Raw genomic sequence first — 27,796 nt, 5'->3', positions numbered from 1 at the left:
CCACCTGAGTGTTATTGTAATATCTAACCTGTGTCTGTTGGGAATGAGGAGAAGAAGGGGATTATATGCCACATAAGAAATGAAAACTTAAATATGCAAAATCAATAACAAAAAGTTGGTGATTGAAACACAAAAAATAACTGTTTAGAACCATCTTCAAGGTACATATTCAATTTTGAATACAAATTTATTCAAAATTTCTTCAAAATATTTACAGATTTTATTCAAATTCATTTACTTGTTTCACAGCAGCAGATGATCACTTTCAGATAACCCTCCTCAGAATTTATTTTAATTTATGATTTTGCATTTTATTTTAGCTAAATGTTTTCAATAAAATTTATGAGACACTGGATGAGTCACTTTTGTTGGTTTTCCCAGCTTTTACAGAGACAGAGAACTGAGAGGCATTTTAAAAGATTTTATTCCATCATCAGTCTCGATGAATACTGAGGCACAAGAGATGTAAAACTCAATGCCATTCCATCAGAAGGCAACATATTTCCTGGTTACAATACCTTATAAATGTTTTTCAGCCTGTTAGCTTTTGCCACACAATGCTGCTATTCCTTCTAACACCAATCACCTATATTTTTTCCCCATGTGGTCCTGCTGCAATGCATCTTTCACAGTTCTAATTCTCTAAAATGTCTGGTCTTTTTGTAAGGCTCTATTTTGAAACTTGTTGAAACTTGCTTCTAGCTCAATCTCTCTCTCAACAACGTCATCTCTATTCCATGGCCTTCCTAAGTCAGCACACCTTACCTCAGGGTTTGCATATAGATGTACAAGACTGTGTGAGATTTCTGTCAGGTTTTGAAGATTCTTTACAAATCCATTTCTTGCATAATTTATTTTAAAACATAATGGAGTCCAAGAGCTCTTGATACCGGTCACTTAGGACTATCACCTGACCATTTCTCTCTGTATTTGATTTAAATACATTTGGTGTTCATTGTAGATTCACACTCTTTACAAGATAAGTCCAAATTGCCAATCAAAACCATAAAAAAAAAAAAAAAACAACTAATGATTGGTTAGAAGAAATGATCTTTAGATATGCCATGAAGCATAAAATAGTGGTATTAACAGAACCACTGATTGAAAATATCTGACACATTATATGTTATAGGCACAGCACTATAATATTTTGTGAATAGTAAACTTGTCCACTGGTGACTGTTTTCTTCAAACTGTTTACTGGAAAACAAATATCAAGACAGTAGAAGGTTGATGATAAGCAAAGGAATTAAATTCTCCTTACTTTGTTTTTTTCTCCTCACATACAATTTACTGAATATAGCAAGGTGTCTTAAATAATCTCCTCAACTGTAATTTCAGGTATCAAATATGAGAGCAGAGATGAAGAAAATTTCTCTTTCTGTCTGTATCAAAAAAAATCTGGTTTTGACCATGTTATAATAGTCATAGACAAAGAGGAGTTTGCCCATGTATACTAGGAAAAATCTAGCTTTTATTCAATTCTCATGTACAAGAAAGGGGTATATTAATGTACATTATTTCTCAGTTCTTTGGTACGTGCTCTGTTAGGGGATCTCGTGCCTCCTGGAGTGAAGTTTGCTTTATGTCTTCCAAAGCTCATCTTTTCATGATAATCTGATAACACTTCATTCCCATAGAACCTTAACCTTGGTCCCGGGGGTCCTAAACCATCACATTATTTCCTTTGTTCTACTGTGCTTCTGCCTAAATCCTTCAGTGCCAGTATGCCATACTGACAAAGGACTGGATGCTCCTGTCATTGTCATGTTTCTGCTGAAGAGTCCAAAGAATGATCTGCAAGAGTTTGAACTTGAAATCATGTGTTGGATCACAAATACTGAAATCTTAGCTCTTCAAAACTGCCCTTGCACTTCTGTGTTTGCTTTGAAGGGAAAGACAGATTACAGCATTAAAATAAATTATCAAAGCAAATAGTAATGTAAGAAGGCATATCTAAGATAATACTGACTTATTGTCAACTTCAATGTCTTATAAAAGGGTTTTTCTGTTATACCATCAGCACAGAAGCTATCTGTGCTGTGACCTAGAGCTACTCTGTAGCTACTCTTTTATAAGAAGAGAAAGGTAGTATATAAAACTGTGATGCAAAATGCCTGGTTAGTTTAATTGTGTGTGTTGAATATTTCATAGTCATTTTCTCTACGAGAAGATTTTTTTCTTATTCTTGTTAGTGTTGTGGAAATTGGTAATTTTATTTTACAAAAAAAATTATACCAAAAGAAGGCAAATACCCCCAAAGAATGTTACAGAATAAACCTTGACGTTTAAAAGGTGATTTATGGTAATATTTTGAGAAATGGAAATACTAAATGGTTACATTTGTGTTACTATAATGATTCATTTGCCAGATGCATTAGCAGACCACAGAATGTGATATACAGAAGTTCTGGATCTCTAAAAATAGCATCATCCTTCTCATAGCCTTTTAAAATATTCTTACACATGCTAAACTGTGTTCTCATATGTCCATCAGTATGAAAGCACAGAGATTCCAAAGAAGGTAATGATGCTATTTAATTTCTGGTATTGGTTACTTACTCTGTTCTGTTGTCATTTCAGCTGTACAGCTGGAGGTAATTTTATCAAATTTTTTTACAAATAAATTGAACATGAAAAGTACTTTACATGCCTCTCCATTTAAATTAGATCAATTAGGAAAAGTTGAGCACTTTGGGGAAAAGGTCAAGGAAGAAGGACAAAGGAAGGCATGATAGAAAGTATGTGTGAAAGTTAATGGATTAAAGCATAATTTGTAGATCCACTAGCATATCACCAGAGATATTTGAATATATGCTGTTTACTTTGCTCTTGCTGGGTAGAACAGTGTCTGCTGGTGATTGTATGCTTTTCTTTTTCTTAGGTAATGGGTTTCTTGCCCTTCAATTGTGGTACCAGACAATGAAAAATCAGAACATTAATATTGTATGAGTATTTAGCAGTTTGAATGGTCAGCCTTGCTTGTTGAACAGTTTTGGTCATATATAACCCCCAGATAAACCTAAATAATTGGAAAAATTTAATGATGATGATGATAATAATAACAATAATAATAATAATTCTTTTATCCAGAAGTTGGAAATCAGGAATTAGGAAGTATTGTTCTTTGGCCAAAGATGAAAACATTAGGTCATAATAGGGAAAATTAATAAAATTACTGTGCCTATTCACTGTGTAAGTTTTAAGCAAAGACATGGTATGTTTGAGCTCTCTTCAGTGCTGAAAAACAGGAATAGTGAGCACAGAACCCTAGCACTACTACATACTTTCTCATACTTTCAAGTCAGAGTTATTATTCAAAAATGGTACGATTCCTAATTTGAAAGGATTCTCTTTTTCAGGTATCATTTACTTCAGTTTTCATCATACCTGTTTTGTGAGAAGCTCCTAAACAGGGAAAGCCCCCGTGTTGGAGGCCATGTCTGGGCCGTGTCAGAAATGCAGTAAATACAGATTAGCTGTGCAGCACCTGTAGGCAGTTGTTTAACTCTGTCTGTGGGGACTCAATTCCTTTGCCTGGAAAAACACGGAGTTGCTGCAAGATGGGACAGCACCACTGAGAGCTCTGACACATTCTGCTGTCTCCTGCTGCTGCCACCACAGGGACCTGGACTCTGGTCCCATCCCAGTGGTGTGCACCTGTGTCTGTCCACACACGTGCACACAGAATGGGGACCCATCACCCAGAAGAGTCACAACCGGACCCTTTTGTCCCTTTGCCTGCCCATTTTCCTGTCTATTCTCTTCCTTGATCCACCTTGATTTAATCTAAGTGCAATCATGAGATCAAGATTCTGAGTAGCTTTGGGAAAATGTGATTTCTTATGTCAGGTGAACTGGTTTTGGCACAGGGATTTCCAAAGGCTGTTCTGATGGTATATGTCCACATGTCCCTCCTTGTTGGCTAAGTGTTAAGAGAGATTTCTGTACATGCTGTGTGCCTCTGAGGCTCTACTGGCATTGATAGGTAACTCATGCATTTAAAGTATCAACTGACAATTAGGAGGCAAGAAACTAAGCTTCAAAAGAATTAGTTTTCTTCTTTTTTTTTTTTCTCCCAAAAAATCTGAAGACTACAGAAACAATGCTTTAGTTGTAGGTCATGAAACCAATAGAATGAAATCATTCCTTGTCTGCTAAAATATCCAGAGCAGAGCTAAGCCTACCTCATGATTATGTATCCCTGAAAAGTAGTCTTTAAAACACAGAGGATCTTTGAAATGGTGATGGCGGCTCAAACCTATAAAAAACACCAATGGATCTCACCAACATCTGTTCTGAAATGTGTAAGCTGAAAACCAAAAGGCACAAATAATGTATTGTTCCAAAATCCACCAGCAAGTTCTAGTAAACATTGGGTTGATTTTCCTTTTTTCTCCTTTTTGCAGCTGCTAGTCTGATTCAAACTGTTTATTCATAGAATGAAAGACATGTTTTTAAGTATTCTCAACAGTTCCAAGTGATTGATGTAAATTTTAAAAATGCTACTCTGATTTCAAGAGAGTTGCTAGGAAACATGCATTTTGAAGATGAAATCTCCCACTGAGCTTGTCCTTGGCTGTATAATAAGTAGTATGTTACAGGGTGTCCTGAGTTGCAGATTATATGGATAAACTGTTAAATTTTTATGTATATAAATACATCTGCTGTGAACTTATTGAATATACATGATTCATTCCAGTATCTCTATTTACTGATGAATAACAAGGTATTACTAAGTTCAAGAAAATGTGAAAATCAAATGAAAATGCCAAGAGCATGATAAAGATTTTTTGCAGTCTTTATTTCATTTTTCTGAAACATAAAATGATTTTTTTCTTAGAAATGGATCTCTTTAAGATTTAATTTCCCTATGATGTTCTGATTAGTATTTTTTCTTTTATAAACTTTAACAAAATTTAAAGTTCAAAATAAACATAAATTATACACTTAATTTTTCTTAAGAAGTTAATGTGTTTCGTCCCTTAAAAGGTATTGACCAAAGTAACCTAAAAATCTCTATTCTCATGAAGGAATACCCAGTTTTAGTAATGGATATTTATTTGTATTAGTAGCTAATGTTTTTTCATGCTGAGTATGTTTGGTTACCTTGGAGTAAAATTTAAACTGCTTGGTCTTTAAGACGCAAGTGGAAGCTTGTGTAAGTGTACATAGGGGAACAGAGTAGTGTGCTGTTCTGCAGGATGCTCAAGACTTGGAAGGAGGTTTATTGATTTTTGTTGCTGAAATATTTTACCAGGCAGTCTTTAGGCAGCCAGCTTTCAAAAAAGTGAGTAATGCCTGTGAGTTATGATAGTAGTAAGTGATCCTTTTCTTTTTTATTACCTTAGAAGAAAGAGCAACAAGTTGCTGATAGAGCAAATAGTGTGGACAGGAACTGTCTGTCTGACCCTGTGTTGCTGATGTGATAATTAAAGACAGTGTGTAAGCACCACTAAGGAAGACTTCATAATCTGAAAGTATTTCAAACTATGTTTTTGCACCTGCTAAAGAAAAGTAACTAAACTGTATTAATGATTAATAGTAAAGACGAGTTATTGAGCTTACCACAAATTAGAAGCTGCTTAATGTTCCTGAAAATGTATGTTTGTAATAGTATTACCAGATGACCTCTTGTTACAGAGGTGTTGGTTAGCTGAGCTATGGCCGCTCTAAGGCCCTTGTAGGGAAGAAAATTAATGTTGATTCATAACAAATCAGTGGGTGCAAGTAAGAAAAAAGAGACATATTATTAGTTGTGTAAAATATGAGGACAAAATAACAAAAAGACAAAACAGAGAGAAACAATGAAAATGGGAATGATGCAGCCTGTGTTGGTGCATTCTTCCTCAAGTGCAGGCACCTGCATTTATCTTCACTGAATTTCAGACAACTCTTCTCTGTCTATCTCTGCAACCTGCTGAGGCCCTTCTGAAGAGCTCACAGCACGCTGGGGTATCAGCCCTCCTGTCAGGTTTATGTTGCCGTGAACTTACTGAGGATGCATCTTCATCCAAGTCAGTGATGAATACATTAAGCCATACTGCGCACAGTATTAGTGACAGGACTCCAGCTAAACCCTCTGCCACTTATGATGCTATGGAATCTGCTGTTCAGCCAGTTCTCAGTCCTGCTCACTGTCCACTGATCCAGCCTGCATTTCTGGAGTTTTCATATGAGGATGGTGCAAGACAGTGTTCAAAACCTTGCTGAAGTTGAGCTAGAAAACAGCCACTGCTCTGTCCTCATTTATCCAGGTAGTTGTTTTGTTGTAGAAGGTAATGAGGTTGGTCAAGCATGATTTTGCTTTGAGGAATGTTCCTTGCCTACTCCTGATTGCTTTCTTGTCATCTGTGTGGGTAGAGATGGCCTCCAGAATGAGGCACTATATCAGCTTTCTGAGGATTGAGGTGAGGCTGATGTTTTTGAAGACCAGAGTGGCCTTTGCTTTCTTCCAGTACTCAGGGACCTTTTCTGATCACCTCAGCCTTTCAAAGATAATTCCAAGCAGCCTTGTCAAGATGTCCATCAGCATTTTTTGAGCATCCTCATGTAACCAGTGTTCCCACTCCATTTAGCAATGGACCCACATGATATCCTTTGTTTTCCTTTTGTTTTTGGTTCAGTTGAAGAATCCCTTCTTGTCTTCCTTGTCATCTTTGTCCAGATTAAATTCCAGATGGTATTAAATTCCAGATCACTTCCAAGATACTGTTTTTTTCTATTTACAAGTCATTATTTATTTAACAAAATCCCAGAGCTGGTTATCTAGTAGTGATAGAATCACTTGCTAATTTAGCCTGTTGAAATATACTAATAAACTTACTCTGGGTTTGTTTTAATTTTTTTTTTAATTATTGGTTACTTGGCACCAGTAAGCAGTTAAAAAGGATGGAGTTATTGGATGGGAAGAATTAGCCTGCATGTTGCGCCAACTTTGTGCTTTTTTGTTATGTCATTGCATATTGTCCTTGAAATTGTAAATTCTTTTCAAGAAGAGTATCTTACTTACGGGCTATCAAATTGATGTGCTTTTAGCCGGATTTCATTCATGGGAGAGTATAGCTATATTCTTTATATAGGATGAAGTGGAAAATATTAGAAGCACGACTGTTGATGATGGACTGTTTGGGCCAGTGGGCAGTATTGTGAGTGGTGGATTTGAGATTCTGTTTTCGCTTGAACAAATCTGTCAAAACCAAAGATTATAGTTATAGAAGTCATAAGGAAATGAAGTATTTCTACAAGACTTTATTGAAGGGAACTGAAGTCACTTTTGGACTCCTAAGTGACAGCCAGCTAACACACAAAATCTCTTGCAGATGCAGCAGTGCTGTAAGAGGGCTGGTTTGGAACTTTGCTTACAGCAATCCCAGACCACTGGAATGAGACAAATCTGTGCAGTGGCAAGGAACTTGACTGTCATCACTTTTCCAGTAATAGAGAAAGCTATAAATGCTAGTGGCTAAAGCATTGGCTTCAGAAGTAAATTGGATTATGTGTGGGTGATGGTTGAGAAGCCAGACTTGTGAAGAAGATTCAGTCCCCTTTTTAATGGCACATTTTTTACCCAGATTGTCAGAACTTGTTCATTGATCACAAAATTCATTTGCAAGGGTCAAAGTAGCAGAAAAGGACAAAAAGTGATACAAAAAATAATATGCAATGTACATAATTTTTTTAAAATTAAACCATTTTGTGGTATTTCTGCATACTGAGCAACTAACAAGATTTGTGAGGAGTTACTTATCATAGAAGAAAATGTAAACTCTGTTAAGAAAATAAAGACAAGGAGCAATTACATGCTTACAAAAATCACTGAAAGAGTCTGAAGTAGAAACAAATACAAAACACTGATTAGGCTGAAGTATTGTGTGACTCCTAAAAGACTTTGATTATAACTTGCCACTGTGTTAATTTGCGAATGAATTATTGCAATTATATATATTCATTTTTTGAAAAAGGGTAGAGAGCCACATATTTCTTCTAGATTGTTGTATCTATTTACAGTCTAATCTGGGCAGAATTTCTACCAATTCTGAAACTTGAATGTCTGTAATTATCATAATATACCAGGAAATGAGGATCATAACAAGCATCTTGATTTACCTCTTCTAGCTATGTGTACCATGCCAGAGTTCCTGAACACTTTCTTCTGCCCCCTCTCTTCCCCTTCGGCACTTGGGGTTCCTGACTGGAACCTGGAGTGGATGTCTGGGGCTGACAATCATGCTGCTCCCACACTGAAAGCCTCAGCAGGCAGGGTTCAGGAAAGCTCTTACATGGTAAATGTTGACATTTACTGACAGAGGCAACTGGCAATTCTCATACACCTTTATCTACCTATATCTCCTTCACTTTCCCTCTCTGCCTTCTTTTCTACCAGCCCTTTTGGGTTGGTTTATTGCTTCCATCTTACCACAGATCCTAAATGTCCACATGGCATTCATTCCCTCTGTAGTGTTGAGATCTTTGTCTCCTCTTCACCTCTTCAACATCCCCTACTGTTGCTCTGCTGTCCTTTGTCTATCCCTATCCCTTCTTGATTTCAAATCTGGTAGATTAGGTACTTTGTTTGAGCTGCCTTTGATCTTGAAAATCTTTATTCAACTGACTTCAATTACGTATTGTTTGTAATTTCTTTTTGTGTCTATCCTGTAAATGCTTTATTTCCTTGCAAAACAATGATGTCATCTGCATGTTTGGATTTAGCAGGGAAGCGATGGAAAACGCTGTCTGCTTCAATAGCTATAAAATAGGTGTCTTTTTTTCTTAAATAAATGCCTAAGTGCTCTGAAGATCTCAAGAAAATCACACATGGCAGAAAATGTAGATATTTTTCTAAAGTGCATTTTGAGAGATGAAAGAATCCTTACAATTGGATATTGTAGAGAGACAGGTTTACCCTTGTGTCCTGGGAGCACCTCTCATCCTAATGAAGCATCACGAGACACTGCAGGCCTCCAGAAGCACTCTGGCAGGTCCCTGTGTTCAAAATTCAATGTGCTTCTTATTCAGCAGCCAATGCCCCAGTTTTTTCTACCTCCTTTGGGGATTGCACTCCAGACAGCTCACCAGAACTTGTTTTTTTGACTCTAGCAAAGGTGCTGTAGTGGTGACTGGTTCTTTTGGAAAACTGTACAGTAGAAAGAGACCTAAGTGTGTTAATGAGCATTAGTTAGTAATTAAACATGGCATGGTTGCATTTAAATGCCTGCTTATTAAATGTATGTTTTTAAAGTGTCTTACTTTTTTTCTGAAATTATGATGGTTTGTTTGGAAGAAGGATAGTGTACTGTGCAGACTGAAGGATGTATGTCTAGATGTGTAGACACTGTGCTTTTTCGGAGGAGAAAAGTGACTCAGCTGTTCATTTGTTCAGGAATGATTTTTAATTAGGCAGCAATACCCCTCTCACTATGCAAAGAATAAAGGTTGAGAGCTGTAGAGCAGGAGTAGATTGTGCTGCCTGAGCAGCGCAGCCCACAGTGCTGCCTCTGGCACCGCTGCTGCTGCCTCAGCTACGCCAGGGGACCCCTTGGGCAGCTGGGTGGTAACACTGCACAGCTCTGCCACCTGCCACACACACAGCAGTAACCTGCCTGCTGTCTCATCTTATAGCAGCCAGGTCTGCCAAAATTCAGCAGAGCGATATGGAACAGCTTCTCACCCACAAGCTGAGATGAATCAGGAGGGATGGCTGTGCTATATATACAGAACCCACTCAGCCGAAACAAGTGCGAGTAGGGAAAGGATTTAAATCCTGGCAGGGTGGATATTTTTGTCTCTGAATAAAATGAAGTATTTATAGCGCTTACTGACACAATTCTTATTTACTTCAATTGAAGCCATTGTTGAAACCATTTTTTGTTTTCTGAGCCAGCAAAAACGGATTTTTGGGGAACTAGAGGATATTGTATCTTTCCAAAATCAAACCTAAATTTTGCTGAAGAGAGGGAGGAGGGATCTTCCCTCTCTGACTATAATGTCAGAGAACACAGTGCTCTTAACAGTCTCCTCTATCAATACACTTGAACACAGTTATTATCATCATGAGCTGCTGTGTAATTACCGTTGTTCCCTAAAGAGTTCCTGTTTCTTTGCTATTTAATTATGTACATTATTTCAGCATAACTATGCACTTTACTCATGTCATTTGGAAACAAATGTTTCAGGCAAGGCAATGTCATATCACAAGGATGTCATAGTCTGGGCGTGGCTGCTTTAAAAGCATACAAAGTAATTTCTTGATCAGACCTACCACTGCCTTCTGTATGAACCACACACAGTAGTTCATTCGTTGGTCAAGGTAGATGCTTGAAATGGTTGTGGATGTCCTTTGTGTGACAGAATCTGAAGAAACTTTAGTGCCAACAGAAGTGGGAAGGTAAAGATGTTTAGTAAATCTTTCTCCTTGGATCCAGCTGTAAGCATATGTGTTTGTTGCCAATTTAAGAGCCTTTTTCTAGGGAATATTTCTAAATAAATCTCAGTTCTGGGGAATCACTGTTTAACTCTTGTCTGTCTTTTACTGAGCACGGTTTTCATGTAACAGCCAGAACTGTAGGTTCATACAGCTTTTAACTTTTTATTAACTTTTATTAAGGATTTACTCTGCTTAAAAAAGGGGAAAATGCAACAGCTCCTGTACTTTCTGAGCCAGAAGATTTTCTTGTGATATTTATTGTCATTTTCCTGCATTATGACTTTATCAAAACACTCTTGAAACTCTGTTCTAAGGCAAGGTCGCTGTTTGAGGCATGTTCAGATGAACATCTTAGCGTTAGTCTGGGAAAGAGGGGAGAAGTAAAAGGCCCTAGAAGCTAAGACACGTTCCTACCCACCTCAGGGGGAGATGTGAGACACATACACTGCAGCAGGCATGTCCGGCAGCCGCTCGGATGAGATGTTCTCTGTAGTAAGGGCAGGATTTATCCTGACCATACTTAGGGAATCAAGTGTATTTGTACTTGTGTTTTGTAATTTAAAATTGCCCCTTTCTTGGTGTTGGAGGTGGGAAATGACACAGTTTCAAAACAAGATCTAAAATATCTGAATTTTGGAAATGAACAATTAGGTAAAAATTTTGACGTGGAAAGGGCAAGTATCATGGTAAAAGGTGGATGTCACTGTCAGAGTCATCAATTCCTGGCATGGGAGGCTGGAAAGCAGAAGCATTGAGATTACACCTTGCTAAAAATGACAATGCAACATTAGAATCATAGAATCATTTACGTTGGAAAAGACCTCTTGACTCCAGCTGCTAACCCAGACCTTCTACCACTAAATAATGTCCCTCATCTACAAGTATTCATTTTTAGCATGCACCATGTCCTGGGATGCTTATTACTGAAGGGTGTTTAAGTATGTATAAGCATATTTTATAATGAAATAGTAACAAAATGGATATACTGAGGGGACTGGATGATATCAGCATGTGCCTGAGGTACAGTATTCTGTCAGTGATAAGCTGGAAGTCTTGCTTCGTGTGAAGTTCTTAATGAGTGTTAGAGCAGAACCAATCAGCAAGCCAGAACAAGGTGTGATGGATACAAAGGATGTATTTATATATTCGTGACAAGAAATCCATCAAAAAAACCTAGAGAATTGCACACTGCAAACATGATGACACATTTCTCTAAAGAAATAGATAATAGTCCCCAGAAAGAAAAAAAAATTGGCAAAATATTCTGATTTGAAGTAGTAACAAATCTTACAAAAGTGTCTGAAAAATGATTTATAAAATCTTAGACTATTCAAAAGAAGCTGCATGCTTTTTTAGCTTGGTTTTAGTATATATACAGGCAGAGTTTCTCCTGTACATATACTAACCTTTGAAAGCAACATAGCAATAATTATTATATTCAGTATTTAAAAGGAAACTCATGAAAAATATAGCCACTTTTGTGAAGGACCATTAATTGTATATTAAAAGTTTAAAATGGTGATATACTAGACAAAAGGAATCTGAAAGAGATGCATGGACTTTAGTTTCACTGTAGTCTTTTTTTACAGATTTTGAAGGCAAGAATTGCAATGTAGTATTTACTGAGATGGAGGATAGAATACAGAAGAGAAGTGTAAAAAAGGATGCTCAGTTTTAACATTTACCGTATTATACCATCACCAGAACATCTGAGTACTCTGAAACAGAGTGCTCTCTGAATAATAGATATAATTAATTTGATCCAGAAATTCTAATGATGCATTTATTATTGAAAAGATTCTCTCCTATACTAACTCTTAAGTATTCAGTTTAGTTGCATCATCTGCCATGCCAAATGTGATATGAGATAAAGCCTTATGTCAGAGTTATTGACTCTCTCTTCTTTCTTTGTAACAGACTTTTTTAGTTCTCTGAATGATGGTATTGAAGTGCACAGTTCCTTTTGAGATGATGGCTGAACAGAAGATAACCATTTGGTTTTTCATCTATCATCTTATTACACCCTGTTTTGTCTACTCCCTGGCAGTAGGTAAGACGATCTCCTGTGTTAATTCCTTAAAGTAACTGTTGTTAGTTTTATGTGTTTCAAGGACAATTAGAATGTTTTTATGGATTTAATTTATTGGTGCTGATACAACAAATTACTAAATGTGAACAATGAAACTGGCAGGAAGCATATTTATTAGAATTGCTGCCATAATAAAAATTATGAAAAAAGACAGATCTGAACTTTAAATTTGGCATTGTCTAATTTGATTTACAGAATGAAATCTTTCTCTAGATTATAAAAAGTGTATCAATTGTCTATTGTGCGCAGAAGATCCACATGTTTAGAATAATGAAAAACCAAATTCTGTATTATTGACACCATCTAAAATTCATAATTTTTCAGAAGCCCAGTGTAGTGGTGCTTTTTCATAATGCAATGGGGTAATTCTGCATATTCTGACTCCAATTTTTTATTAAAAATTATTTTTTTCATAAATAGAGATGGGGCCATAAATAAAACATTCTGGAGTCATATTTCTAGCATCTGCATTTAGAGAAATATTTGCAATTGAAATTTTAGTTCTAGAAGAGATAGAGGGAGGTCTGTGAAAAGGCAGAATTCCAGCTATTCCAAACAACATTGAGATTTCTAAAGCTTGTTTCAGATTTCCTTGCCAATTTAAATGAATGATGGGTTTTAGTTGCTGGGATGAATTTTTCTGTTAGCATAAACACAGCATGTACAAAATATTCACCAATATTTGAAAAGTGCAAACATTGTGTACTAATGTTTTGGTTAATTTCAAGGTAGGCTTTAGATCCTTCCCTACTTTGAGGGTCACTGACTTGCTTATTCTGGGATATCATTTCAGGCATTGCCTTAATTTCACTTTCATGAGACCATATTCCTTATTACCGAGTCAAAAAATATGATTTATAGTGTGATGTAAGCTTATTGCCTTTAAGAAATCAGTCCAGAGCTCGCAGGAATGATTTCTGGTTTAGCAGGAACATTACTTTACTCCATGGTTTTGAACAGTGTTCTTTAGGCCACGTCTGAGTTTGATGGAGGATTTACTGATGCCTGATAAAAATCAGTACCTTCACAACATATGTGCTGTGTGTTTCAAGAAATTTTTTCTTTGTAAAGATATGAGGCTTGCTGATAGCACCAAAGTTAAAACTTTAAACTCACCGCTTTAATTCAATGCTGGGCTTTTCCTGAAAGAATAAAATAATAATAAAGAAAAACTGTGAAGTGCTATCAGTAATGTTACACACATGATTTTGTTCTGGACCTGTTGACATCAAACAAAACAATCAGTTACAGTAGCCGAACAAGTGCTGGACACTGGTTGATAAAATGGGTGAGTCAATCAAGAAGAACAACTGTTTAGGTAATTCCTTGACAGACAGGATCAAATTATTAGTGTTGTTGTGTATTCTGCACATCACATTTTTGCCCATTAGCCAAAAAAACCTTGGCACCAGAATGTAGCTGCTGGCAAGTTCCTGAGAATGGCATTGGAAGGCCATGAGCTGTGAGGGTAACACCTAAGTGACATAGGAAGAACAGAGTGGGCTGTCATGACACCATGTGCATCGTCAGTACACACTGGCACTGTCATTGCAAGGCTCGTTTGATCTCTCACTGGGCTGTTGTTCTTGGCACTCTTAGATTTCCACAAACAAGATGGAGCCATTGGTGTGAAGGATTGTGAATCCAGGGCAGGTTCTAATAATGCTGTTACAGTTCAAACACATTTCCTAGCTTATCTCCTGGTATGGAATAAATACTTGCTTGCATTTTTCATCAAAAGCCAAAGTTAAGACCTGTGACCATCTCTAAAGGTATGGCACCACCCTCCAGTGGTGTCTCCAGTGTGGAAGATTCCTAGTTTTATATAATCAGAGGGTGTTTGTTGCTGCCAGTGTATTGCAGTGTAAGGCTGTCTGCTCCGGGACCCACTCTACTTCGCATAAATCATTAAATCAATAAATTCACATTAATCATTAAATAACCTTTTGAGTAAAGAGAAAATCTGCTTCTATTATCTAGGGTTTATGGTACCCATCTAGGTTATATAAATCTGATGTTGCAGTCTTTGCTCAGCCCCAGCACTTGAATCTTGCTGGAGGGTTTCTTATTTCAGATGGGTTTGAGAGCTGCTGGCAGTCAGGCTTAATTGTCTTGAATGTATGTCTTGGCAATGAAAATGCTATTGTATCCAGAGAATGTGTATCTGCAGTATGCAATATGTATCTGCAACCAAGATGAAATATAACAGGTTGCTTGGAAGTGTTCTCAATGTGGTTAAAAATTGAAAGATACTGAAGAGAAAGGAGTAGAGTGATCAAGTTCTGGGAGGTTTTCTTTCGCACAGGATGTTATCAAGGGGAATGCTGGCAATGTCAACAGTTATGGAGGATGTGTAAACTGGGGACAGTTTTTGAGTGAAGATTATGTGTTCTCATTAAAGTAGGAAGACAGACCAAGTTCCAGAGTGAAGAGGCAAGGTAACTGGAAACAGATATTGAAAGCAGAGTATTTAAGAAGTTGTTTTAGCACCTTTTAGCAAAACACAATTTCTTTGGAAGTATATTTGTCTCCTCCTGCCTTCTGTGGTGCTGGATCTGCAGTTCCAGGTGGTTCTACTCTGTAAATTGCCTTTGGCAAGCTCGTCTGTGACTCTGTAGTCTAGGTTTTTGCAATCCGTGCTTCCTAAACAGACCTACTATTATATTAACTGCTCTGGACCCAGGAAAGTGATAGCTTGTAGATGCAATGTTTTGAGAAGTCTCACCCTATGGGTGTCGCCCGGTTCAAAAATATCGGCCAAAAAAACCTGAAAGTATTCAGAATTCATGTATTTGACTGAGCATTGAGAGCCTTCAGACTTTAACAGCTAGAAGTATTTGGGAAACAGAGAGCTACCAACCTGAAGCTGCACTGACTTGAGATGTTTCGAATTTGGCCTGAAGAGAGGACAGGGATTCTGAGACTCTAAAAGCTGAGTAGTTTTATTTGTTTTAAAATTGTTCTTTTTCTCACTGCAGGAAATTCTAAAAAAATTCTCAAAGTGAAGTACATACATTTTTAGAATTTTAGAGTTTGCCTTGGAGTAAATGCCTTGACTTTTTTAGTCAGTTCTGTTTTGTGGTAATTAGAGGCAGAAACTGGGAACTGTTGCATTGACTAGCCGTTTCTCATTGGTGGCAAATGTGTACTTACTTAACTGAAAGGAAGCAAAGATTTTATGAATCAGAGGTATAGGCATCAAAGGTAAAGGCAGAGATCATCTTCTGCAATGAGACAGGAGCAGTATTTCTTTTCCAGGTAAATTAGTGTTTGAAATGTAGTCTTGCAGATATAAACTGGTGAGAAAGCCATAAATAATTTGGTCTCCACTTACTGATAGAACAGACAGTTGTTACAAGAGTTGCTTTTCAGAGTGCACTTTGAATAGTGCAAGGCAAATGAGAGCAGCAAACCACTCCTCAGGGAACATGTCAGTGATTGCCAGCCCACTGCCAAAAAAGTTATTTCATGCCTATTACTGATAATATTTGACTCTTCTCCATTTCCCCCTGACATTTCTCCAACACACTTCCAAGTTGCCTTTGACTCTCCTTTAGATTAATATCCTGTTGCTAAGTCTGAATTTCAAACTTTTCTGTTATCCACTACTTCCCAGGTAAATCAGTGAACTCGTGTGTCTTCAGTTGGGATACTAATCTATCACCAAAAGATTCAGCTGTTCTTAAGCTGTTCTTCAGCTGCAGCTTGTTTTATTCTTCCAAAAGACTAATCAAAAACTGCAAAGACCCTGTATTTTATTGTGCTTCATGAATAGTAGATTACATTTGGCTATGAAAGGAATCAATATTGAAAAATGTCCCTCTGATAATATGTTTCTCATAAAATGTTCTACTTTTTACCTTGGGATTTGGTAGTGCAGAGCCAGACAGTATCTGAGTTTGGGTCAGATCGTGCCTTAAAAGGCAGCTTGTCACTCTAGTAAACTATCCTGAAATGTCCAAAATGAGGCAATAGTCCAGGGGTAAAAATTTCTAAACTGTTCTGCTTTTTAGGCAACTAAAGTTCCAAAAATCATTAGGAACTGAAACTTCAGAGAAGGCTGGTAAAGCAAGAAAGCCAGTAAGAAGCAGAGCCTCTCAGTGCAACACAGTTATTTTGATGAGTACCTGGGGATGCTTTTAGACAGCATGCTGAATTTCGGAGAGTGTTGCTGATATATGCACCAGGAAGGCTTGTGTGGGGAGATTGTGCAGAATAACAACTGCACTTTAGCTTCATCCCTAATTTTCTGGTCACTGGCTTTCCCATGGGATCAACATGTTAGGCTCTTCAGTCACTTCTTAACTAACACTTCAATTTTTGAGGAAGAACCACCTAAAAGTTTAAATATTGAATACACAAATGAGAATATGTTTAAAATACGATAATTAGTATTGGCTGACATTCCTCTTGGCAGTATGAGAAGACAAGAAAACTGTACTCTGTTAGGCACAAGTGGAGGAGCTTGCTCTGCCAGGGGCTGGAGGTTTTCATACTTGAAACTTGATGTAAAGGAGAAACTGTATCATTAACTATGGGGCTCTTCAATGTCCTCCCTGGAACATAGGAAATAGAAGTTATTCTCCTGCTCCTTTGAGTCCAGATAAATAGAGGCAGCTTTCCCAAAGACAGTCTTCATCTTTCATATAATATGAAGTGGGAGTGCTGGAGTGGTTACCTTGAGTGCTGACTGGCTCTTGGAGAGTGATTTGCCTTTAGCATCTTCATGGTTTACTCTTACCCTATCTTCTCCATCATGGGGACACAGTATGTTATGAATTCTTTCAATATGAACACATTACTGCTTCAGCACATAAGCTTCCCGTGAATGCCAAGTACAACTTTTCCCACATGATTTAGAGAAGTAAAGAAACAATCAAGCCCCCAAACCTTAAATTATTCATGCTTGGACATTTTCCAGAGCAGTAGGTTCAAAAAGGCATTTCTGAACTGGAGGCTAGAATCTACATTATTTAAAGCTTTTTATCACAACATACAAAATTATTCACATTTTCTAAAGAGAGATAATGATTTTCTTCCAAAAAAAGAAGTGGATGAATATACTTAATGCCTATTTACCTTGTCTCTCTTGTCCCTGCTTGGATCTTAGACGAACATTACATGCTATTGCTGAGTGTCTGACATCCATAAATAAATAAATAATCATAATGTGTTTGGTGATCACAATGCTCAGAAATGTGGAAGTGCCATTTTCTGTTCCTGCATGCCTGGTAGAGATATTTGGCTCATTCGCAGACCATCTTGTTTTTGAGCATGAGCTTCTCAGACATGGGTGGGTCCTCATTTCTCATACTGAAAACAGAATATCTACTTCTAAATATCAAATGGTTTCTGGTCTTGCAAGGCTAATGCAGAGCCTGACAACTTAGTTAAACTGATAATGAATGACTCCAGGGCTCTTACGTGCAGCACCCTTTTGCACTCAAGGTTAATCCAGCCATGCACCACATCGACAGATCTTTGTCCCTCTCTCATGTTGATATATGTAACGGGATACAACACTTGCAGGTAGATCAATACTCACACCCAACAACTGTCTCAGGCAGTCAATTTTGGTAATGTTGAGTACCAGGGAAATAGATAGGTGTACAGGAAACAGAAAGAGAAGGAGAAGACTCATTAGTGAATGTCACTTGGAGAATGAATTATATGACCACCTTCCAGAGGGAAAGATTCTTATACAGGATCTGTAGTCTCATCAGTTGAGGAAAGATTTTCTTGACCTTTTCACAGACTTGCTAATACATTTTAGCAATATTGAAAGGTCTGGGTCTTGTTTTCAGAATTCACTGAAGAATGCCTCTAATAGTCAGGTGATTGTTTCTGCTCCAATTTAAAATACAAATCACAAGAAATTTACCCAAAACATAGGGCACTTTTTGAGAGGTCAGATAGTCCATCCTCCTGTCTAAAGCAGGATCCAAACATAGGAAATGTGCTCTTCATCACATCCTCAGTTTGCCTAATACATCCATTTTCGTCTTCTTTCTCTACTTTTCCTTTTCATGTAGGCATAACTTCAGTGAGCTGATACTTTTCCTTGTACTCTTAGTCTTCCTTTTGTCACTCTCCAAACTTTGTCCCACAGCCATGGTACTTCACTTAAAGTGTGAACATTTCTTGCAGATCTTTTCACAGCCCCTTTCTCTTCTGTTTTCTCCCATGTGCTGTTTCGTATCACTGGTCCATGTGTGGTCTTGTGGCTGAGAATAAAAGGTTTATTGTTTCCCATACCTGAAATTCAGTGTGCACATCTTATTCTGCGCAGACAGGCACCTGAAACCAGATTCATAATAGATTGCAGCATAAGTGCCTTTATAAAGTACATTTGATAGGTATGAGAAGCAGCTTTCACTCAGTATAATTAATAGTGCTGGCAGCATTAAAAATGCATGCCATGAAATGCCTAAGTGCTCTGTAACATTGTTTGAGTCCTAAGGTGAAGAGTCAGCTGCATATGATATGGCAATTTGCTGCTGGAGACTGTTGTTATTCTGTACTCATATTTAAGAACTGCACAGAACATGCCACCAGGTTTCTGTCTTAGTCATTCCAGTCTCTGAGCAAGTATGTGAATCTTGCCTTTTCAGTCTGAAATAAGTTCTTCTTTTGGTCTAGCAATATGTAGATTTTTATACTGTGTTGTGCTTTAAAATGTGAAAGAAAGCAGACCATTACTCAAAAGCTCTGCCTTTCTAGCTGCTCTTCTTTGCTTCTTTGAAAGAATTCTCATTACATGAATTAGTTTTTAAAAATTAAGTTGTGGGACTATATATCTCACAGTGTAACCTTTATGTACCTGCTCCTGTCCTCAAGGCAAATGGTGACTTTTTTACCATTTACCATTGATTTGAAGTCGAAAGGGAAGTTGCTTTTAATCTGCAAACAGCCTTCTTCTAGTACTGTAATCCAGTGTCCATCTATGAATAGGACATTTAAAAACAATAAAAAAGATATTTGCAGAAAGACTATTTTATGTATATGTGGTATTTTTACACTAGTATAATTCACATTCCTTACATATATAGAGAGACTCTTTCTTCTTTTACAGGATTCCTAAAAAAAAAAAAACTGTTTGATTTAGTCTAGAATGTTTTAGGACCAAACACAGGACTTTTAAGGGCTTGAGTACCAAGTCATAATTTGATTTAAGAAAATTCATCTTTTAAACTGCCAGTTTATTTACTGATCTGAGAAAATTTTTTAAATTACAAGACATGTAGCAAATTTTTATGGACAGCACAGATACTACTGCAAAATGATAGGATTTTTCCATCCTTAACCATTGCTTTTGAAAATCATTTCCATCCTTAACCATTGCTTTAGATTTAAATTATTCAGCCATCTCTGAGGATCTTTTTAATTGAAGTTGTGTTTGTTGTATTTGTTTCCCTTGTATTACCCATTTATTCCCTTGTATTACCCAATTATTTCCCAAGATTCTTGCAGTCATTTTACAAGTCTCTGACATCTCTAGGATTTGAAGCAAGGCTCTGAACTTGAATGGAAAGTGAACCTGTTAGCAATCATATATTAATTTGTTCTCCCATGAATTTGCTTACAAGTGTCCAGGTTGTTTCAGTCTCAGTAGAGACCTGTGAGAATTAGACAACTGTGTTGTCTCAAAATTTTATCTATATGAAGCATCCACTGCCTCCTCACAGTCATTCTGTACCTAGAATGTCATTTTCACAGAAAAAAAACCCAGTTACATCCTGGATTTACTGAGAATAATTGTCCCAGAGCATTCCACCTTTGCTCTTAGTCTTGCTTCTTAGACCCCAAAGAACAACCTTGTATGCTTGAAGGAGATAAAGGAGAAGGGAGTGCAGCAAGGGTGGGCAGACCCTACCAACTTTTCAACAGCATCCACAAATGAAGGATAACGATTTAAAAATACGGGTTGTGTTGAAACATGTTTTATGTTTATTTACCTTTAAGTGCCTGACTGTCCAAACTGAAATTATTTTAAGTGTAGGCTCTTTTAAAAATTGTATATTGGAGTGTAGAACCTAATACATACCTAAAGGAAGGAAGGACAATGTGATCTGGAAACAATGTAGTTTTTGGTTTTGACACCCAGCATAAGGGCTTTTTAGTCTGATGTAGTAAAGATTGTTCCTAAATACATAAAATCATTGGAGATGTTTAGTCTGTAAGATCAGAAATAACTATGGGTAGTTGTTTTGGATGAGGACCTTTTTGATCAGAATTTGTTGGTCTCTGTGAAGTAAGTTGGTCTCACTGTACTCCTAAGGGACTTGCCTTCAGTTCCTAATTATCTCCACTTCTGGCCTAAACATGACAAATAATTAATTTCATCAGAGAAGGCACACAAGGTAGTATTAGAGGAACAAAGTGTGAGTTACTTTGGTTCTCAGAAGGCATGAAACAGTGAAGGACAGACAGCATTTTTGTTACCTGTACTGCTCCAGTTTTGCTGAAGCACATAGAATTTAACTTTGAGTGACTCACTGTTTTGCCTTCACATTTTGATTCTTGAATGTGTGATGCAAATTTGTCTTCACTTTGACTGCTAGTTAAAAAGTGATTAATTTGTAACTCTATTCTGTTTTCAGAAGAAGGAAACAAAGGTTATGGACCCGTTTTTGAGGAGCAACCTATTGATACCATCTATCCAGAAGAATCTTCAGATGGACAAGTTTCAATGAACTGCAGAGCTCGAGCAGTTCCTTTTCCTACTTACAGGTAATACCTACTGTTTTGATTTACAAATCTTGCATATTTTATTCAGCAGCTATTTCAGATTGTTTTATTAAATGATTGTGTTAAAAGGTTGGAGAAAAGTGTTCAAGGCAGGAAAAAAAGTACAGATACACAATTTTTGAGTGAGACTCAACCTTGATTCAATTTGCCAAAATGTCTAATCAGTTTTAAAACACTATATTGCGTTAAATATTTTCAGATTCTGAAAGAAATACTGCTTCATATGTGAATTTAAAAAGAAAAGTGACCTTTAAAAAATTGAAAGACTATCTTTCCAGCTTAGGCTGAGGTTAGTGTAGATTTGAGTCTTTGTTCTTTTTGATTCTGAATGGCTTTTTTATTATATTTTGCTTTGATAGGAGAAGTACTGATTGTTGGACATGGATATTCTACATCCCATGTTGGTTTTGCATCCTCTGTGTTGCAGGGCAGTGGTCAAAAATGTGTCATCTATGCTACTAAGACATAAAAAGCTTCATTCTGAAAAAACATTTCAGCTAGTTTTAATACAGATTCTCACAGGACTTCTTTCGCAGTAATTATATTATTGTAGAAAGCAATGATTTGTTGTACATTAATATGAGTTTGTCAGCCATTATCTGTTCATAGTGTGAAGAGAAATGTACTTAAGGTTATCAGTATTAAGACTGTGACTAAATTACAACCTGATCATAGGCAGAAAACTGCTATAATTGTACTAAAGACAGACACAATATCTTGCCAGCAAAAGAGATACATTTCAGTAAATTACCCTATGATCTGCCCCAATAATCACTTACGTATGTTCCCAGACTGGTTTCTAGAACAGAAAAAATAATCAAGTCTGCTAGCTATTACTTTAAATCTGTTACAGTGTTGTGGTCAACTATGGTCTTCCTCCATCAAAACAGCTTATTTCATCTTCATTGCCGCTTTTAAAAATCTGGTAGCAGGTTGTCTACCTGTACAGAAGCACCATACAGAATATGACATTTTGTTGCATTTACTTCCTCTTGCCATGCTTGGAAAGCGTAGAGAGATTACATATGCTAAGATTTTATGCCTTTTGCTATATTTCCCCATCCCTTCCAGTTGGTCCAGAGTCTCCCCCAGCTCTGTCTGCAAGACTGTAAACACACCATCTATAGATGATTACAGGTTCTAAATAAATGTTTACCTTCTTCTTTATCTATTGTGGGCTCAGCACAATCTGAACTAGCAGAAACACTCAAAGTATTGCATTGCACCTCCAGAACTTCTGTGTCTAGGAGCAGATCTGACAATTAGCACTGATAGGTGATGAGATGATAATTGCAGTACAGAATAAGGCCGCTTTTCTTATTTCCTGACGCATTAGTTTTAGTATACCTCAATATGTTATCTTCATCTCATCCCTCTGGCAGTTTATGAGTCAAAATTCTTCTATCTCAGAGGTAAATAAGTCCTTCCTGCCATTTTCATTGGAGGATGTGCTGTCCTCAGCACATTTATACCTAGATATTTCTGAATAAAGGATTCATTTTTTTTCTAACACTGACATATAGTATGTCTAACAGGACTGAAGTGATACCTCTAGAACTCTATAAGATCAAAATACTATTTGTTTAATCTTTAAAATTCTTCTATTTCATTTGATTTTTTTTTGTTTTGGGTTTGTTTTGGGTTTTTTTGTTGTTGTTGTTGTTTTTTGTTTTTTATTTTGTTTATTTCTTTGACAATAGCAAGTTCCACTTCCAAATGAGAACTCTGCATATTTTGGTATATGTTCAATAGTGAATGAACAGGTGGTGTGTGTATTATCATTGTCAAATACTAATGCCTAACCTTACCTTATGAAAAAAGAAAATACTTATGCAGAAATAAGGTTATGATCTTTAAATGTAATTAAGTTGCATCTGTGCTATTTGCGCATAGGAGCCAGGCAGTTCCTTTCTAAGGTAACAGGCTCCCTCTTGTGGACACAGTAACAGGCACAAAAATAAGTCATGAGCACTGGTACCCACGCCGTGTTTTTTAACATTTCTTAAAATAAGTAAAAATCGGTCAGAACTGGGCCGCCAGTTTCCCTCTTAATCTCTCAAGTGAAAATTGCAGTAATTCAGTGAATTGACTGAGGAGTTTTACCATAAATAAGGGAAGAGTGTCCAGCAATTTACTGAAGCAATAGTAAGTAGTTCTTTTATGAAGGATGCCACAGCTTTTGCACTGACTTTACTGGCATGTTACGTTTTATTAAGCATTTTCATTATCTGCAGCAGGTTTTAAAAAATCTCTCATTGCTTCATACTTTAGAAGGGCAGAGAGAGGACATTTTTATCCAATCTGAACTTAGATATTTATTTGAGATATGTTTAAAATCCATGTGTTTGGTGACTGGCTAGCTCATTCACAGCCAGCTCAAGCATCTCTTACCACTTAGCCAGAACAGACAAACTATGTATGTTTTAACATAGTATGTTAAAACATACTATGTTTTAACAAAGTATGTCACATCTCTAAGAAGGAACTGACGCTGTTATTTTTCAAAGACCTCTGGAGTTCAAATCTCTGCATCTTGCTGAAGGAAAGCCTAAAACTTGTATAGAAGTATATTAATAACTTCCTGCATAGTTTTTCAGAATTTATGAGTTATTGTTCACATCATTTTTCTTACCAGGTTGCTTTTTGGGGCCAATCTTACATCTTGTTTTTCTTTTTTAATAGGTGGAAATTCAACAATTGGGATATTGACTTAACAAAGGAGCGGTACAGCATGGTGGGAGGCAGACTCGTTATCAATAATCCAGAGAAATCAAGGGATGCTGGAAAATATGTCTGTGTAGTGTCAAATGTCTTTGGAACTGTCAGAAGCAGTGAAGCCACTCTGAGTTTTGGATGTAAGTGTTTTTTATGTCAGAATATAGAAAAATTATGGTTAGCCCAATGTTTTACACTGCGGTGTATTCTGCTAACGTGTGCTGTATCTGTGCTACTCTGTAAAAACAGCATCTTAAGTGCCTTAGTGTGCAGAGATAGACGCAAAATAAATTTGTAAGCGTTTTATATTCTTTACATTCAGCTGACATGACATAACAGCCTTCCCAGTGTGTAATTGTTAAATTATGAGGTGAAGAAGCTCATGGAGCCACATCTGGAGATAATAATGTCCAGACTCTCTTAAAATCATGGTAGGACCTGAGGGGTCACAGAAGAAAGACTTGAGTGAGGGCATATGGTGATGAGGTGCAGGGCAAGCACAGCTGCAGGGGGAAGGCACAGCACTTGCTAGTAAATTATGCCCTGATTCCTAGGCTACAGTGAAAAAAACTCTGCTGGGGGAAATTTCTGTCAGCTTATGACAGTGATGAGCTAGTCTTGAGAGGATATGTACATGTGCAGACCTGCATGTCACAAAATACAGGAATTACAAAAAATTGATGTACTAAATGAAGACTAATGCAAAATTTTATAGACTTAAGACAGTGTTTGGGATTTCTGTTTCATTTTGACTTAAGTTGCCTTTTCCCCAGATGTATTTTATCATCAGAAGGTGCAAAAAGGAATCCCAAAAAAAAGGAATACACTCTGTGATCCATTCGCAAAGCCGTAGGTGCCCTGACACTAAGGGTTTGGTGCCCCTCTTGTCTTTAACTGGCCTCCATAAGTAGAATTCATTCCTTGCTGTAGAAGATCAGACATTTAGTACAAAGTTCTGCTTTCTGATAATACTTGTGAGACTGTGGGACTGTAAATATTAGGGAAAGTCAGAAGCTGTAATTAGCTGATGAGGATCATATCATCATTTATATAGTCTAAGTCTGTATTTAGCCAGGGTATCTTTTAGAAAAAAAAAATTGAAGGCCAGGTTGTTACTTTTTTTTTATGAAGAAAACATCAACATTTCATTTATGGGATATTTATTTTACCTAAAGCAGGCTTCAGTCGTGTCAGTGCTGAATAATCAATAGGATAAAAAAAATAAACCAATAAACCGAATAGATTAAAAAAAAGTAGAACCAAAACAGTCTGAGGTATGCTTTCTGCCAGCCAGCTCACTGGCTTCATGAGCTGAATGTTGATAGTATACTGAGAAATTATGCTGAACAGAACCCTAATATACAGTGTTTCAATATGTAAACTAAAATAGGTAAAGAGGTAAGGAATAGTAAAAAGATTCTAAAAGATAGCTGGAAACTGATGAATATCTGTTTAAAAAGTGCCTGCTTTCATTCTTCTTTATACTGTTGTATTTCTTCCTTTTTTTCCTATTTAATGATCACCTACAAAAACATTTCTTTCTACAATCAATGTTTCCAAAGAACTGAATAGAGTTGCTAAAATTAGGAGAGAAAATGTCTGATCTTTAGTGTAAGTTTTTTTCTTATGCATAAACTGATTGAAAAATGTCAACAACCATTTAGAAGAGTTCAAAAGTCTTGACCAGCTGTAATTTTGTTTTGTTGCCAAATTTACTGAAACCGTGGAACAGAACCCACATTCTCTCATATACTTCATCAATTAGTCCATCTGAGAATACTGTACATAATTTTTAGATCCAGTGCCTTAACACTCATCATAATTTTTTAAGCCTAACTACTCTTAGAGATAAAGTCTGCATCACTTTTTTCTTTTCCCTGGTATTTAAAATTATGATGACAAAAACAGCAAAAAATGCATCGGTAATGAAAAATAAGCAAAACTGGCATTAGTTTCTATCTGCCATGCATTGATGTATTTCTCTACTAATTGCTACAGGACAGAAACGGATGATAATAATAAAAAGTTACTGTAGTTAAAATCCCTATTCTCCTCCCCTTGCTTTTTTAAAAACTAGATCTGGATCCCTTTCCACCTGAGGAACGTTACGAGGTTAAAGTGCGAGAAGGTGTTGGGGCAGTGCTTCTTTGTGAACCCCCTTATCACTACCCAGGTAATTCAGCTCAAAGTGCTTCATTTTCAATGTCTGAAGAGTAAAAGATTGATTTTTTTTTTTGCAAGTTTCCTTTATATTCACTTAAACAATAACTTTTGTGCAGCTTGAGAATCACCATTTAGGTTGGGTAGCTGTTTTGAATGTGTGTTGTTGACCATATTGACTGTTCATTGCACCTAGTAAAGTCACCTCAAGTGCTATGGTCATGGGCTTCTCTCAAAATCATGGAACAGCAGAAGCACCCCAGAGGGTCAGAGATGAGGTTATTTATTCTCTGGAAGGGACTTTTTCTAATCATTAGCTATTGAAGAGCTCTGCATGGATTATGCCCATAATCTTAAGCATCTGGAGTTCCATCATGAGGGATGAAATTGGCTGTTAGCATCTCTTTTACCTTGTAAAATGGAATAATGATTTACTTTTCATGCTCAGTTTAAGCATTGTAAGGAACTGAAGAATGAAGACATGTTACTAGATAAAATATTCTAAGGTTTTGTCTAAATCACAAGACAGCTGAGCAGTTCCCAGCTTCTCAGTTGCATGAGGTCAAGACCCAGCTGCCTCTCTCATCCCATCCTGGTCAGTTCCTGTGGGATGGTTGTGCCCAGGGCAAGGTGTGCACACTGTATCCAGGTCCCCAGTAACCTGCACTGACAGCAGCAGTGCCCCAGTGTTCACTGTAGACAGGAATGAGCTGAGACATGCATAAATCTGTCTGCATAGCTGCCTCTCTGAAGAAAAGATCTATAACCTAGAAATTAGACTCAAGTGATTTCTATACAGACAGTATTCTGTGGTTTAAATAGCTGATAATGTTGGGTTTTAATATTGACTGAAGTATTTTCCTCCAGATGACCTCAGTTATCGCTGGCTTCTAAATGAGTTCCCAGTGTTCATTGCTTTGGACAAACGACGATTTGTGTCACAGACGAACGGCAATCTCTACATTGCAAATGTGGAAGCATCAGATAAGGGCAATTATTCATGTTTTGTGTCCAGCCCTTCCATAACAAAGAGTGTATTCAGTAAATTTATTCCACTTATTCCTCAATCTGATCGTAAGTATTTATTGGAAATACTATGAACAGCATTTTAACTGTTTGTATTGTAATTTTGTTAATTCATACCTACTTTCATTTTCGTAAGGAGAATTATATGGCAAGTTATAATGGCTATTGAACAATGTTACTCGGTGTTTCAGATGCAGAGGTACAAATCATTCCTATTCACAGTGAAAACTTTGTGAAAGAAATCTCCATTGATTAATTCACACATTTCCTTTCACATCATTGAGAACAGAATTCTTATCCCCACAACCCCCATTTCTTTTATGTGATAAGCCCCTCATCCCATTATCTTCAATATCTTTTCTAGTCTTGGCATTGGTTCAAAGGAGTATGACTGAAAAGTAGAAACTTCATGTAAATGCTGATGAACAGCTTCAGGATTTACTTCTTTTCCCCCAGAAAATCCCTCGTGAAAGAGGAAAATCCTTTTATCCTGATGAAATTTCCCATCCAAAATAGTGACAGGGCTGGTGAAAGTCCTGGGAGCTTTGTGTCTCTCAGTCAATCTCCTAAGGCACCTCTGTGGCTTTGTGTTACTGGATTATTTTATGCCATTTCTTCAGGGGAACTGCATG

The 27,796-nt window shown here is 36.9% G+C and overlaps 1 protein-coding gene across 1 annotated transcript in view; it reads left to right on the top strand.

Annotated features, from left to right (window-relative positions):
• The window catches only part of CNTN1 (contactin 1), a 204,196-nt gene that overhangs the window by 120,553 nt on the left and 55,847 nt on the right, over positions 1–27,796 (top strand). The window contains exons 3-7 of the mRNA XM_064702590.1: positions 12,344–12,476; positions 21,116–21,245; positions 23,946–24,118; positions 26,056–26,151; positions 27,006–27,212. Coding sequence (XP_064558660.1) covers positions 12,362–12,476; positions 21,116–21,245; positions 23,946–24,118; positions 26,056–26,151; positions 27,006–27,212 — 721 coding nt within the window. The 5' untranslated portion in view covers positions 12,344–12,361. The remainder of the gene's footprint in view (positions 1–12,343; positions 12,477–21,115; positions 21,246–23,945; positions 24,119–26,055; positions 26,152–27,005; positions 27,213–27,796) is intronic.

The sequence above is a fragment of the Zonotrichia leucophrys genome, chromosome 1A (genome assembly GCF_028769735.1).
Source record: "Zonotrichia leucophrys gambelii isolate GWCS_2022_RI chromosome 1A, RI_Zleu_2.0, whole genome shotgun sequence".
Taxonomy (NCBI): domain Eukaryota; kingdom Metazoa; phylum Chordata; class Aves; order Passeriformes; family Passerellidae; genus Zonotrichia; species Zonotrichia leucophrys.
Note: the sequence above shows the minus strand (reverse complement) of the source record. Positions and strands in the feature narration are given on the sequence as shown.